General features: G+C 32.9%; 1 protein-coding gene and 1 pseudogene across 2 annotated transcripts; one reads left to right on the top strand and one right to left on the bottom strand.

Moving 5' to 3' along the window:
* Positions 1 to 8,029: 8,029 nt before the first annotated feature.
* LOC143912034 (protein stunted pseudogene) lies at positions 8,030 to 9,219 on the bottom strand (annotated as a pseudogene). The gene is made up of 2 exons (XR_013260603.1): positions 9,127 to 9,219; positions 8,030 to 8,416 (listed from the first exon to the last, which is right to left on the bottom strand). The product of XR_013260603.1 is annotated as a protein stunted pseudogene (transcript).
* LOC143912032 (putative maleylacetoacetate isomerase 2) lies at positions 8,861 to 11,974 on the top strand. Its single transcript, XM_077431165.1, has 5 exons — positions 8,861 to 9,085; positions 10,890 to 11,064; positions 11,148 to 11,269; positions 11,352 to 11,572; positions 11,648 to 11,974. The coding sequence occupies exons 1-5, from the start codon at positions 9,077 to 9,079 to the stop codon at positions 11,766 to 11,768; spliced, it is 648 nt and encodes a 215-aa protein (XP_077287291.1). The 5' UTR covers positions 8,861 to 9,076; the 3' UTR covers positions 11,769 to 11,974.
* Positions 11,975 to 13,410: the final 1,436 nt, after the last annotated feature.

Below are 13,410 nucleotides of genomic sequence, written 5' to 3'. Positions count from 1 at the left end.
GCAATAAATCAGAGGAATGAATGTAATAATGATAATTTTTCATATTTCACTTTATTTAACTGACTTTTAATTGCATGTATGTAAGTTCCTTTGGCTTACATATTATACTCGTGCTTGCTCGTTGACATTTCAATGGGTGATTATGGAAAGAAACTTATTACTTTTGGTATTGTCAAAGAATATATATTCTCTAATATACATAATAGAATATGAATAATTTTAATAACATATATTGGTGTTTTATAACAGATATTTAACCTTTCCCCTACGGTGCCAAAAACATCCGCGCACTCCGATGATATGTATACTTATATTATATTATATATAATATAAGTATATTATATTACGGAGGAATACAAAAATTCTGAACCTCGTATCTATTATATTTCATATCGATATTCCCATTATTAGAGTCCAGTTGTAGTAAATACATATCACAGGGGAGGAAAGGTTAATAACGAATTATCATATTTGGTAGCTTTATAGGCAAGTCAGCAAAGTTAGCACTTGCCGCACTTTGATGGATAACGAGTGACCAAGACTTTTTATTTTATTTCTTCAAATATGCTGAATTCAGGGTCTTCATATTTTATGTGCTCCTCATCAAAACCTATATGATTCGAATTATGTCATTACGAAATAAAAATATTGATCAATATCAACAGAAATAATTATTTTCATAGAAAACGAGAAGATAGAGAGATGATTCAGTAAGCGCCGCGCTCCACGATCGGTATGATAATGATATCCTCCTTAGAATGACGACTCTGCTTCAGCCGCTATTTTTTTTTTAATTTCTTGCACTTATTTTATATTATTAGACGTTAAATACATGATAAAATTAATTTTATAGTCAATTTCAATAATTAACCCAGTAGATTTTGCATTATTTAAACTTAAAACACACATATTCAACTGGACACTTGGCGTCCAGCACAGTGGCTAGCGGATTTTTTTAGCACAAGTTTCAACACCAAAAAATCCATGTTTAGGGTAATGATCATGATATATGTACATATTAATGTATATCTAATATTTCATTTAGATGGCAACAAAAATTCTTATAGTATTGTTAGAGGCTCTACGATATGGTCGAGTTTGGATCCCCATCCTGTGAGTTAAAACCGAATTGAGTATATTGATAGCTACTACTTACATAACTTCCTTCCTGACCGTCATATTAAATAGTCGTGTACTAAACCACAACTTCATTTAATTCCTTTCACCCCTATAGTATCTTTAACAGAAAATTTTATTTTCAATTGTATATATGTATGTACATACCCACAGCTTTTAGAAAAAAAATTTAATCGACAATATTATAATTAGCGAATTGTTTTGTAGGTAAGGCTATCTAGTCCAATCCTTTATTTCATACAACTACATACATATGTATAAGTATATCCAGTAAGCACATTTCTTCTGTACGGTACACATTAATTTATAACAGAGTACGGTTATTACGACACAAAGAGCTCGGAATAAATCCAAATGAAGTGTGTAATAAATCTTTTCCTCCATAGGTGAAAGAGATAATTTACCACGATTTCGTGCATACTTTTCTAATGTATTAACCGACATTAATCAACCTTTTTACGTTGAGTTTTCAATTTGACGCAGCCTGTAATTAGACATTGTTGTTAATTGACGTACATTTTCATATTGCAACAATCGCGCTAAAGAGGTAATAAAGATTGATTGCGGATATAAAAATAGACACGAAAATTCTTCACTTCGAGTTTAATCGAATGAATCCGCATTGATCGTTTAAGTTTTGCTGTCTCTGTTAGAACCGTGGGAACAAAATATCGCATCGGTGATTTATGCAACGTTGAAAGTTCAAAGACCAGAACGATCAGCGAGCGAAACGTTCTGGTTGTTTTTGGGAAATGAACCACGAAATTATAGTGTTTGCGTTCTTTTCCTGTTGCAAAGCAAATAGGACTGGGGGATTTATTCTATTTGTTTCAATCTTTGGTGGGAAAATTGAATAGATTTCATCATTCCAATGTACTGTAGTAATGTAGTGATTTGTTTATTTTAGTTGTACATACTATAAATGAAATTAATTAATTGTTTGATGACATCTATTGATAAATAAAAAAAGCTTTTTAGAAAATATTTAACCATCATTTACAAAAGATTATAGAGGGATCTATTGAAATTTCATAAAATAATTGAATTTGACAAAAAATTGCTGGAAGCTCCCGATTTTCTTTTCAATTTATCTAAAAAATATTCCTATTTAAAGTTACAGTAACTAGATATTATTATGATTATGTAAGTATTAATATAAACAAAATGACAAGCTTTACACATGTTGCAATTTTTACTAGTTAAATAATATGTAATTTAAATATTGAAATATTTTCAGCAAGGGTTCAAACCATTTTCATTTGAACGGGGAAATTATATGGGAAATGTTTTTTCACGTAAACGGTGCGCATGACTATTTATGAACGTACTAGTCGGCTATTTATTCCCGATTATTATCATTTAAGTTTTCAGTTTGACGAAGAACATCTTGACGGTAGGATACATTCCAAGTTTAGTAGTATTGAAAAATCACAGCATATATGGGAAAATACTTTCCACACAGTACTAAACTTAATTAAAACATAAATATGGAAAACAATAAGGTACGTATTTATTATATTTAAACCTTCTTTATATCCAAACTCAAAATAATTGATAAAAATACAGAATTCAGTATATATAATATAAACATTTGCATGTTAAAAACTTAGAATTAACATTTAAAAACACATCTAAAGTTATTGTTTTTAAATATTTTCAACATTTTACTTACATATAATATTAAAATTATTGTTATAGGCACGTCTTTCAACCTTACAACGTATTAAGAATATTTAATAACGTCTTAATAGAATAAAGGTCCATTGTTTACCGCATACCCAAATACATGGTACATTAATTACAATTGGGTAGTCGTTTAAAAGGACATGTCATTAACAGCCACCGAATTTACCCACGGCACCCGAGAGTTGATTTAACTTTTAAAACCCTCATTAAAATTTGAATTAGTAGAGCTAGTCTCAAATTATCTCCATAGTTTTACCAAAGTTAAATTCAAATATGTGTACACCCAGATATGTATTATATAAAATAAAAATGAAATCTATTAATATTCTCATATTTTAAAAGTGCCACTTTAAATGTACAATATGAGGATATTGAGTTAGGGTTGAGTTCACAGACGGAGTGAGATGGAGTGCAAATATGCATAACTCGATTTGAAGTGCAATCTTGGCAGGATTTTTTTATTGCGTTTCGTTTCAATTAGGAAAGGTCAATTGTATTTACTGCAATATATTTTTAAATAAAACCGCAGCACTCTCGTCGAACTATTCACAAATGAAAGTGACTATAATACATACGCAAATTAAGACCAACCCTTGCGACGAGTGAACCGATGATGATTCGATCACCGGCAGAGTGTGAACAAATGTTTACCTGGTTGATCATGCCCTTCGTCCCTTGTTGAAATTCTTTATGCCTATTTTTAAGAATGGCGGACGGGTCAAAACAATACACAATACAAATCATTATGTTGATTTCAAAACACATCGGCTGTGGGTGACATTTATCATATTGTGTGATTTCCTTTCTTTTAAAACATTTATTTATTTCAATTTTACCATTCATTACAGTTTGACTATTATGTAATGAATGACAATAATCATCTATCTGGCTGTCCAATTATCTTTTGTATTCAGAGAAGACGCGCACACTTTGAATGTGATATCCAAAAGGAAAACTTGACTTCTCCAACTTGAAGATAATGACTCCATCATATTTTTTAAAACCGGTCCTTCTTTGTTACCCATCACAATATATGAACAAACTAACCTTCCTTGAGCGCAATTTTCCGAAAAGCCTTTACTGAAATGGTAACGAAAACTACGTGCTAATACACTAGCTTTTATGTCTCGTAATTATTGTTGAACTAGTGTTGTGCACGTTGATTTCAACGGGTGGTTTCGAATTAAAATAAAGTTATATATATATATATATATATATATATATATATATATATATATATATATATATATATATATATATATATATATATATATATATATATATATATATATATATATGTATAAAAAAAACGGGAATGAGTGTCATTGCAACGCTATAATTTCAAATGTTTTCGCGTCGCGACCAACGTGTTCGCTGCCTGCGTTTTTCCGACAAATAGGAACGGGTACGAGAACGGGAACGGGAACGTGAACGGGAATGGGAACAGGAATTGCATGCGTTATTGTGGCGTTGCAATGCATGCTGGGTTCAGCTAGTATATAAATATAATATAATTCAAGGTAATTTATAGGCACGCGCACGTATTAATAGTAAAACTTTGAATGCGCGCATTACACGCTTGCTGATCCAACCCGTTCTAATGAATGTGTGTGTGTGTGTGTTTGTGGATGTGTCAGTTACCACTACACGCTGATTGACTGTGCGCCTGTTTCACGTGTATTTATTTTATTAAATATTTCTGCCAGGCGTCCCGGTATTCCGGGTTTATCCCAGTTTCAAGTCTCTCGTCCCAGCGTCCCGAAGGGACCTTTCGGGACAGCTAAATGTCCCGGTTTCCGATAACTACTTAATGAACTTTCATTTTTCAGAAATACTGACCTCCACAGTTATGAAACTGCAAAAAAATGCACGAATCTCAACCGTAGATCCACATCCATGGTTGTATCCCCGTAGATCCAAAAAACAACTTTTTTCAATCTTCTTTGGCAATATGTAATTAATTTCATTTAATATTAAAATAACCAAATAAACTGGAAAAAATAAAGGAAATACTAGTTTATAAAAGAAAAGATCTTAAATATTATTTGTTAAGTTTACACTTTTTACAAATTTTTTTTATCATTCTTGTAATATCTGTGCCTGGGGGGGGTGGGAATACAATTATAATGTCCTGGTTTAGATATCAATAAGTCTGGCGACCCTACTCTAAGCACAACATAAACCCCTGGCATTCTAAAATTTGTTGTTTGAAATCTCCATACTTGTCAACGCATCCGCCACATACATACATACATACCAACATACTCACATATGTACACACATAAATCGCGTCCGTTTTTATATATACCATGTAAGGTTACGTGTTCATATCACGTTGTGATCACCAGTTATGGGGGTAGAGCGAGGGGAAAACTGTGTTGGTAATGCACAACTATTTATTTTGGCAGCCGGGGAGGAAGTGAATGCTTACCAGCGAAGCACTAGCCAACCGATAGTTTTACGGTCAGTACCTCGGGGCTGCCACAATATATATCCTTACGTGCTTGTGCACACACTCTTCTCGCCTCGCATTAAATTATTATAAAACCCAGTCTTATTTTCGGGGAAACAAGCAACTACCCCACCCCTCCCTTGCGTAACTTTACCATACCACTAATAAATATTAACTTTAACCATTCAATTCAGCATAACACTGTTAGACACGAAAAATGGTTCAGAGACGAGATATATCTTTTCTTATAGATTTATGCCCAGTGAACACGAATCTGGTAATCAAAAATGTTGATTGGCTCGAGATTCGGAGATATATGTTTTTTAAATCGCGCGATTTTTCTATATATTGGTGTTGTTCGGTCGATGTCTCAAAATCTGTCAATTTCCTGTTCAAAATGAATATTGGAATCTATAGTCGGGTATTTTATATTTCATTTGTAGTACTTTTCAGCTTTCAAATCTCCCTAAGTAGTCGTCCAGTTCAAATCAGAAGTCAAAAGTACGTATTTTCAATCGGGATTTTTTCTCACTGTTAATACTATTTTATATTGAGTATTTTCTATTGAAACATGTTTATTAGGATAGTGTTCTGGCCACGCTATTTTTTGTTTTCGTTTAAAAGGGTTGATTGGAAGTGTGCTGAATTTTAAATCGATAAATTTGCGGGATAAAAGCTCGTGCTAGTATTTACTCGTATTTACACGAATCTGAATTGAATTAATAGGGATAATATATTAAATCGTCTTTATATGAGAATTAAATAAAATTCTCCATATATCTTCACATATATCTCCAAATCTCGAGCCAATCAACATTTTTTATAACCAGATTCGTGTTCACTGCGCATAGATCTATAAGAAAATTCATATCTCGTTTCTGAACCAAAAAAAAAGTCGTCATTTGTCGAACAGTGTAATTAATACCGGAATTCGTATTTTTACAAACCTCCTTTACGTTTTTTGAGAAAATTGTACAATTTAAAGCCCATCTTGAAATCTTTAGCAATTGAACAATTTTAACATGATATTCACACTCAGTCGGCCCAAATGATCAAAGTTTTACAAGTTTCCGCTATCGTCTGGCATCATTGCTAACAAAAATGGTGTTTTGCTTTTAGATCATTCTCCATCTGCTACTACTTCTGTTGATAAGCAAAAATTCCTATGGATTCAAGCAAGTGGACTACGTATTTGAAAATCCAACAAATGAGAATCATCTCGAGATAAATTATGTTCCGTACAGCACTTTATACCAACATTCATCAAAAGATATAAACCAAGCAGTAAAATTCACCTACATCAACGACATGTATAAAGTCATCTGTAAAAGCATACTACTGAGACAGTTCAAGAAATCTAAATTATACAGGTTGAAAGCAGAAACTCCGAGATCGAAACGAGGCCTCTCTATATTAACACGTCTGTTGATATTATCAATGCTCTCCGGCGGTCATCCGTACTACAGCCCTCACAAAGTGTTCCGTGAGAGGCACGATGGGCCAATTGTCTACTTCAAAAATGATGTCATCAGCACTAAGACTAGAGCTTTTTTGAGACCATTGGGAGCACCTTTGAGATTCGGTTGAAGTTTTCAATCGTCCACTAGTCAAACGCTTTGATCATGTATTCATACATAGTATGGTTCAAACTTGCATTTGTATCTTAGAATGTTTTGTCAAACAAACTTGTGCTGCCAGATTAGACAGCGTGTGGTAAATTGTGCATTCCCTGAATATATTCTGATTTCATTAGAAAAAATTCTCAAAAATAAATGAATTAAATACTAAAGAAACCACTACAGTTATTGGCCATACTTACAATCATCGATTATTTAGATTTTAAAGTTAAATATAAAAAAGTAAAGTGACATCAATGAATACCTCATGTGTCCTAGATGGTGCTTATGTACACTATTAAATATCAGTAATATATTAATTAAAGAACAATTAGAGTTTGTGTATTATTTTAATCTAAATGGCCAACAACTGTAGCATTTCCCTATCCATGTATGGAAGAGACTTTTTTTTAATAATAACTTCTTCAGTTTCACGTTCTTTAAACTCTTTTATCTGAAACAAAACTGTCAGTTCAGTTTCAGATACAATTTCAGACATTTCAACAGCCAATTACTGAGGCCATTTTAGAATCAGTTGTTAGTTGCCTAAAAAGAAGCGAGATTTTGTCTTAAAACTATGCTATTTAATGCGAAACATAAAGTAACAATAAAAGCAGTCTTTTAAATATATTTTTTATACTATTGATTAGACTGAGCAACAAAAAAAAATCAGACCACAGCAGATCAATCTTTACAAAGTTTGGCCCACTGAATTCGAATGTGGTAATGATTTGTGTTCTACAAGATATGAACGTTTAAAAAAATGCTCAATTTTTTGACTTCAAATTCAAAGTTTAGTATTTCTGTGCCCAAGTGAGTATCGAAGGCCCCAAATAATGTCGATTTTATTTTTATCAGTAATTGGCCACCCTATAAGTATACTATTACTTCATATAAGTCTGAAATTATGTACATTATTTCAGACAATAGTTCCTTTTGACTATAAATACTTACCATTGTACCTCATTTAATTTAATTAGACAGGAGTGGGTAAAAATATGCCACGTGAATCGGTCAGCTAGTCAACTGATCGATTTCGATTTATCATATTTTCATTGTGGATCAATTGTAACTACATATCCTGATGGATTTGTGTTAAATGAATGTCACCGTAGGATATCAACAATAAAAGAATATTTAAATCATATGAGTTTTATTACTGGAACAACAAGAGTAAATCATAAAAAATGCAGTGGAATGTATATTCGATTTGGAATGTCACCCTTCATAGCTAGATTTATGTAGATATAAAAAATAATATTCTCGAAAATACATAAGCGGTTCTAATACTATATAACAATTAGCATTTGAACTAGTCTAATTGGTGGTTTCCTTCACGGCCTTGCCCTCGGCCCATTTTGTGAAACGTATCGATGATACGTTTCTCCGCTCGGCATCCACCTTGAACTTTGCTTTGAGCGAATCTCTCAAGACTCTAGCGGCGATCGTCGAATAGTTGATGTAGTTCAATCCAACTTGACGCCACGCTGACATGTTTGCTGAGTTTGCTCAAACTTTACGATATCTGAAAATTAAACAAATCATTAATGTATATTTGGCAACATTAGATCTACATATGTATATTGCAAATTATCTTTAGTATACATCAGTCAATATAAATAATGAACAGTTAAGCATTAGTATTAAATGGCCAGTATGTTAGAAATAAATACAAAAAAATTTTTTTTTTTAATTTTTACATATATTTATATTATAAATAATAATAAAAAATTATAATTAATTCAGTACTTGTGACTTGTATCACATCAGTGACAGTTACTCACAAAATGTATTACAATAAAATTATTACGTGACGCGTTAGCCGAGAGACGAGTGTTTACGCGTACACGCGAAACACGTCCGTATGCGCATCGAATAAAGTAGTAATAAAAATAGATAATCGTATATCACGGACGCGAGATTAGGATTTGATGCGCTCGCGAAACCCGAACGTGGGAAAACGCGCGTTATGTAAGGGTGCAATAGGGGCGATATTAGACTGCAAGAGGCTGCCTAATTCGACTTTAATTGAAATATAATCAACGGTCCAAAGTTGACAAGAGGTCGTTAGTGTGTCGCACAGTCAACTATAAACCGGATTTGAGCCGGTTTTAGGGCGACTGTCGCGGTTCAGATTGCATTCAGTTGCACCGGAAGAAGGGCAGGGACGTCTTCTCGACTCGTCATGGCCAAGGTGATTGTTAATTGTTTCAATTTTGGTTGTAAATCACTCACCCTATGAGAACACTGTCGCTTGACAGCTGACCCTTTGAGGTTATGACGATCGGCTGACGTTCTGACGTGCGGCCGAAACATACGGCCATATCCACTGTGAGCGTCATTTTATTTTATTTTTTCCAACACTTAAAAATTAATCGATTTATCACAAGGAACATATTAACCTACAGACAACTTGATTTTGATTTTATTTTACAATTCTCTTTTTATTATGTTTCACTTGGCACAAACGTTTGAGCTGAAATTCCTACAATCTTCCGATCGTTTTGAAACTTTGCCATTTTCGCGGTTTGATCAACGATGGAAATTTCAATCGATTTTGATAGTTCTATGGTGAAAAATAATCGTAATAAACACGTCTAAGTTTGCGAAATTTTTGAAGACGGGGACGTTTGTTATGCTTGCAAATGATGGTTCGGTGATTACTGGTCACAAAGTCACTAAAATCTCTATAACGGAACATCTGGCAGCCGAAAATTCCATCATACTAACGATAACTATCATACTAACGAGAACTTGAGTGCCAAATATTGTGTATTCGCGATTTTCATGGCAAAAATTGTCTTTGTGACCACCGCAATGTGACGAATAGTCCAATTGCCGCAAATGATACGTCTAACTGATTTCTTTGTCATAGTTAGAACATAATTTTCGTTATTATGCGTAAAAGTTAGCGTTCATTACAGGTTATATGTAATTTTTTTATAACAGTACTTGCCCATTTTTATTTCTAGTGTAATACCTCCCATAGATCGACACTATGGGAGGTATTACGCTATCAATACAATCAAATCAATTACAATTAAAACATCCCGGATTCGCAACTGATTATCACAATAGTGCATATTAAACTATTGTTCCGTAGGGGTGGATTCAGGATCCAAATAAAGGCCAAAGTCGCTTCACAGCATCTATTAAATGATTCAGAAAGTCAACACGTAACCAGCGCTCGCTCCAGAATAATATGATATCGCGTAGTACCACCTTACAAAGAACAAGTTGCTCACCACAGCTTCCCCGATCCATTTATGTATCTATTGTCCAAGCACGTACAAGTTTAAGTAATTCTCACGCATTTGCCCGGATTCTAAGAATAGCTAGCGGTCACTTACTGAGTACCGTTCGGCCTAGTCCGGGGGTCTCTATTGTCCACCCCCGAATGCACGGCGAATATTCTCTCCCGTGTTCCCATGTTACACTATCAATACGGATCGTGATACGAGTGGAGTACATGATAGGCCCCTATAGCTAACCACTATATACATACATACATACCGAAGTCAGCAAATCTGATTTAGCGAGAGGGGGAGAGGATGTTGATTTTTTAGGAACCGTCCCAACAATAAGTTAAATTGACAAGCTCTAATTAGAGATGGCCAATCTGTATTTAATAAGCATCCAGCTCTATATCGTAGATACCCATAATCATCGAAAAAATCGATTAAATTTTAATTAAACAGCCGGGTTTTAAGCCATAGCCTCTCTACTGACAATCGATTAATTAGTCAGCGAAATGGTTAAAAAATAATTTTATATTTAATTTTTTCATATTTACTGATTTCAATTTTCCACAATAGTTTATTGGCTGATTGCACATATTTATATACATACATACGTTCTGAGATAATTTTAATGAACTGGATCAATGAATTGATGTTGCACTAACACTATGCTATTTCAAATTAAAATATATTCTACACATATTATATGAATGTATAGAATATAACATGTTTAAGTATTGTGTATCTGTTATTTTTCAGCCGATTCTATATTCCTTCTGGAGGAGTTCATGTTCTTGGCGAGTCAGAATAGCACTTCATCTCAAGGACATCGACTATGAATTGAGAACTGTAGACATAGTCAAAAAAAGACAACAATTCGATGAAGAGTTCAGACGCATCAATCCTATGCAAAAAGTTCCAGCACTCATCATCGGTATTTTATTGAATTATCACATATAATTTTAGCACATTTAGTGTGATATTAAAATCAATATGTGTATTTCATTTTAATTTCAGATGGCAATACTTTGGTGGAATCCATGAATATCTTATATTACTTGGAAGAAACTCAACTTGGAACATATCCATTGATTCCGGAAGACAGACTTTTACGTGCACGAGTTAGAGAAATTTCTGAAGTAATTGTCTTATTTAATAAATGTGTGATATTTAAATGTTAATAGTATTTAGTATGAAATCTTATGGATGTTTTTTCTGTAGATGATTGTAACAGGGGTTCAACCGTTGCAAAATATCGGCCTGAAACAAATCGGGATGTTGTCCGATGAGAAAGATTTTTTGAAATTTGCACGTCATTGGATTAAGAAAGGATTGACGGCGGTGGAAGCGCATACCAAATTTACTGCCGGAGACTTTTGTGTTGGAAACGATATCACAATGGCCGACTGTTGTCTTTTGCCGCAAATTTTCAATGCCAAAAAGTATTTGAATCAATTGTTTCAAAAATACTTATCTAGATGTAAACATAGATGACTGTTTTGTTATGTTGTTTTTAGATATCAAGTAGATGTTTCTGAATATCCCACATTGGAGAGAATTTGCTCTAAGATTGAAAGACAGCCCGCTTTCTTTTTGACGCATCCGGAAACACAGCCCGATTGTCCACCGAGAGCATAAAATGCATTTCTAAAATCGCATAAATACATACATATATTTTCATTTTTTTATATTTCAATATTTTTATAACAAATAAATATATAGTTTAATGTAAATACTTGTGATAATCAAAAAAAAAATTATAAAACAAATTTTTGTACTTATTCAATGAGTAATGTTAAAATTATAATATGCTAAAATTTTAAATTAAAGATTTATTTAATGGTATTGAGTTTTTATTTAAGTTAATTTTTGGTGGACACAGCTTAATTAATAACGTTTCTAGTTCTCAACGTTATTGTAGAGTTAGCTGTTTGATTTTATCCTATTCATTTCCCTTCCATAAATTATATTTATAAAAAACAACAATATATACATAAAAAAGAGATTTTTAAAAACATACCTCTTCTATAATTTGTATATAAAATTATTATTTTGAATAAAAACAATCATTTTATTTTACTACCGCCATCTATGTATGTTTAAAACTAATAAACAAACGATGGATAAACGTCAACGACTATCTCGCCGGGCAGATATCAAACGCGTCTTTCACGATATTTTTGCACCATTGTAATGGCGGAGGATCCATTTACTTACGTTGGTGACCAAAATGAGCAATATGGCAAAGTATGAAAACGATCTGATAAGAGGCAAACCTTTTCCTGAATTGTAATCGTAAGTGAAATGTAAGGGAGGTATGTAATAATAATAAAAACCAGTCTTATGTAATTTTTTTCCGTCAAAATCTCAGTAAAGAGACGAATACTAAAATTCTAAAAAGAATCCATTACGTAATATGTACTTACATAAATGATAAAAGACTTAGAAGAATATATACAGGAAATAGTATTATTGCGAACTTTGTATGCCCGCGCTGTAATCTTCTATTAATATTAATAGTAATCTGTTTTCCCCTATAAAATATCCAAAGTCATGGGTTAAAAATACATATGAAATTATTGCTAGACATTCCAATAGCAATAAAAAGGGTAGAGTGCAAGTTTTAAATTATATTTAGTACCCAGTTATTATACTTAAATGGTTCCACGCTCTTAGATTATAAGTGATTTTTTTTCTTTTCAAAAAATTAACAGTTAACAGCCTCCAATTTATCATGAGCCATCGTTGTCATGGCGAAATTAATTTAGTAAATTTTAAACGGCATGACACTGTCTCTATTTTGGCACATGTCTTCACTGGATTATGACAATTTAAGTGCGAAAATTACATATTAGAGAGAACTTTACACTGATGTCACTGACAGGGAGCTCTTCGGCGCTAAATCAATCATCATCAGTGCGGTTGATGATCTCAATTCATACAACGGCAGCTTTGAATCTATAAAGCAGATGCGCCCGTTGTCTACATACTTGACTTGGCGCCATGACCTATTGAAATAGCAACAATTCTAATTACCAATATATCTGCATCTCGAAAAAAAAATGAGTATTTACTTGAAAAAAAAATCACTATATGATTTAAATTAAAAGTATCAAAAATGTAAAATGTTTTTCATTATTGTATAGTTTCAATTTCCCGACACCAGATTGAATCCTCGTACGTTTTGTATATTGACAGATTGACAAAAATATTCAATCCTATGAGACAGCCGAAGTCATCCATCAAAAATGTCGACAATTTATCATCGATGTGACAAATT

This window comes from Arctopsyche grandis, chromosome 5 (genome assembly GCF_051622035.1).
Source record: "Arctopsyche grandis isolate Sample6627 chromosome 5, ASM5162203v2, whole genome shotgun sequence".
NCBI lineage: Eukaryota > Metazoa > Arthropoda > Insecta > Trichoptera > Hydropsychidae > Arctopsyche > Arctopsyche grandis.
The sequence above is the reverse complement of the archived record's forward strand: the minus strand, read 5'-3'. Positions and strand labels throughout refer to the sequence as shown.

Excerpts from the sequence above, each read along its gene's own strand:
- LOC143912032 (XM_077431165.1), top strand. Across the intron at positions 11,270-11,351 it reads GAGTTAGAGAAATTTCTGAA|ATGATTGTAACAGGGGTTCA; the intron begins GTAATTGTCTTA and ends TTTTTTCTGTAG. Across the intron at positions 11,573-11,647 it reads CAAATTTTCAATGCCAAAAA|ATATCAAGTAGATGTTTCTG; the intron begins GTATTTGAATCA and ends TGTTGTTTTTAG.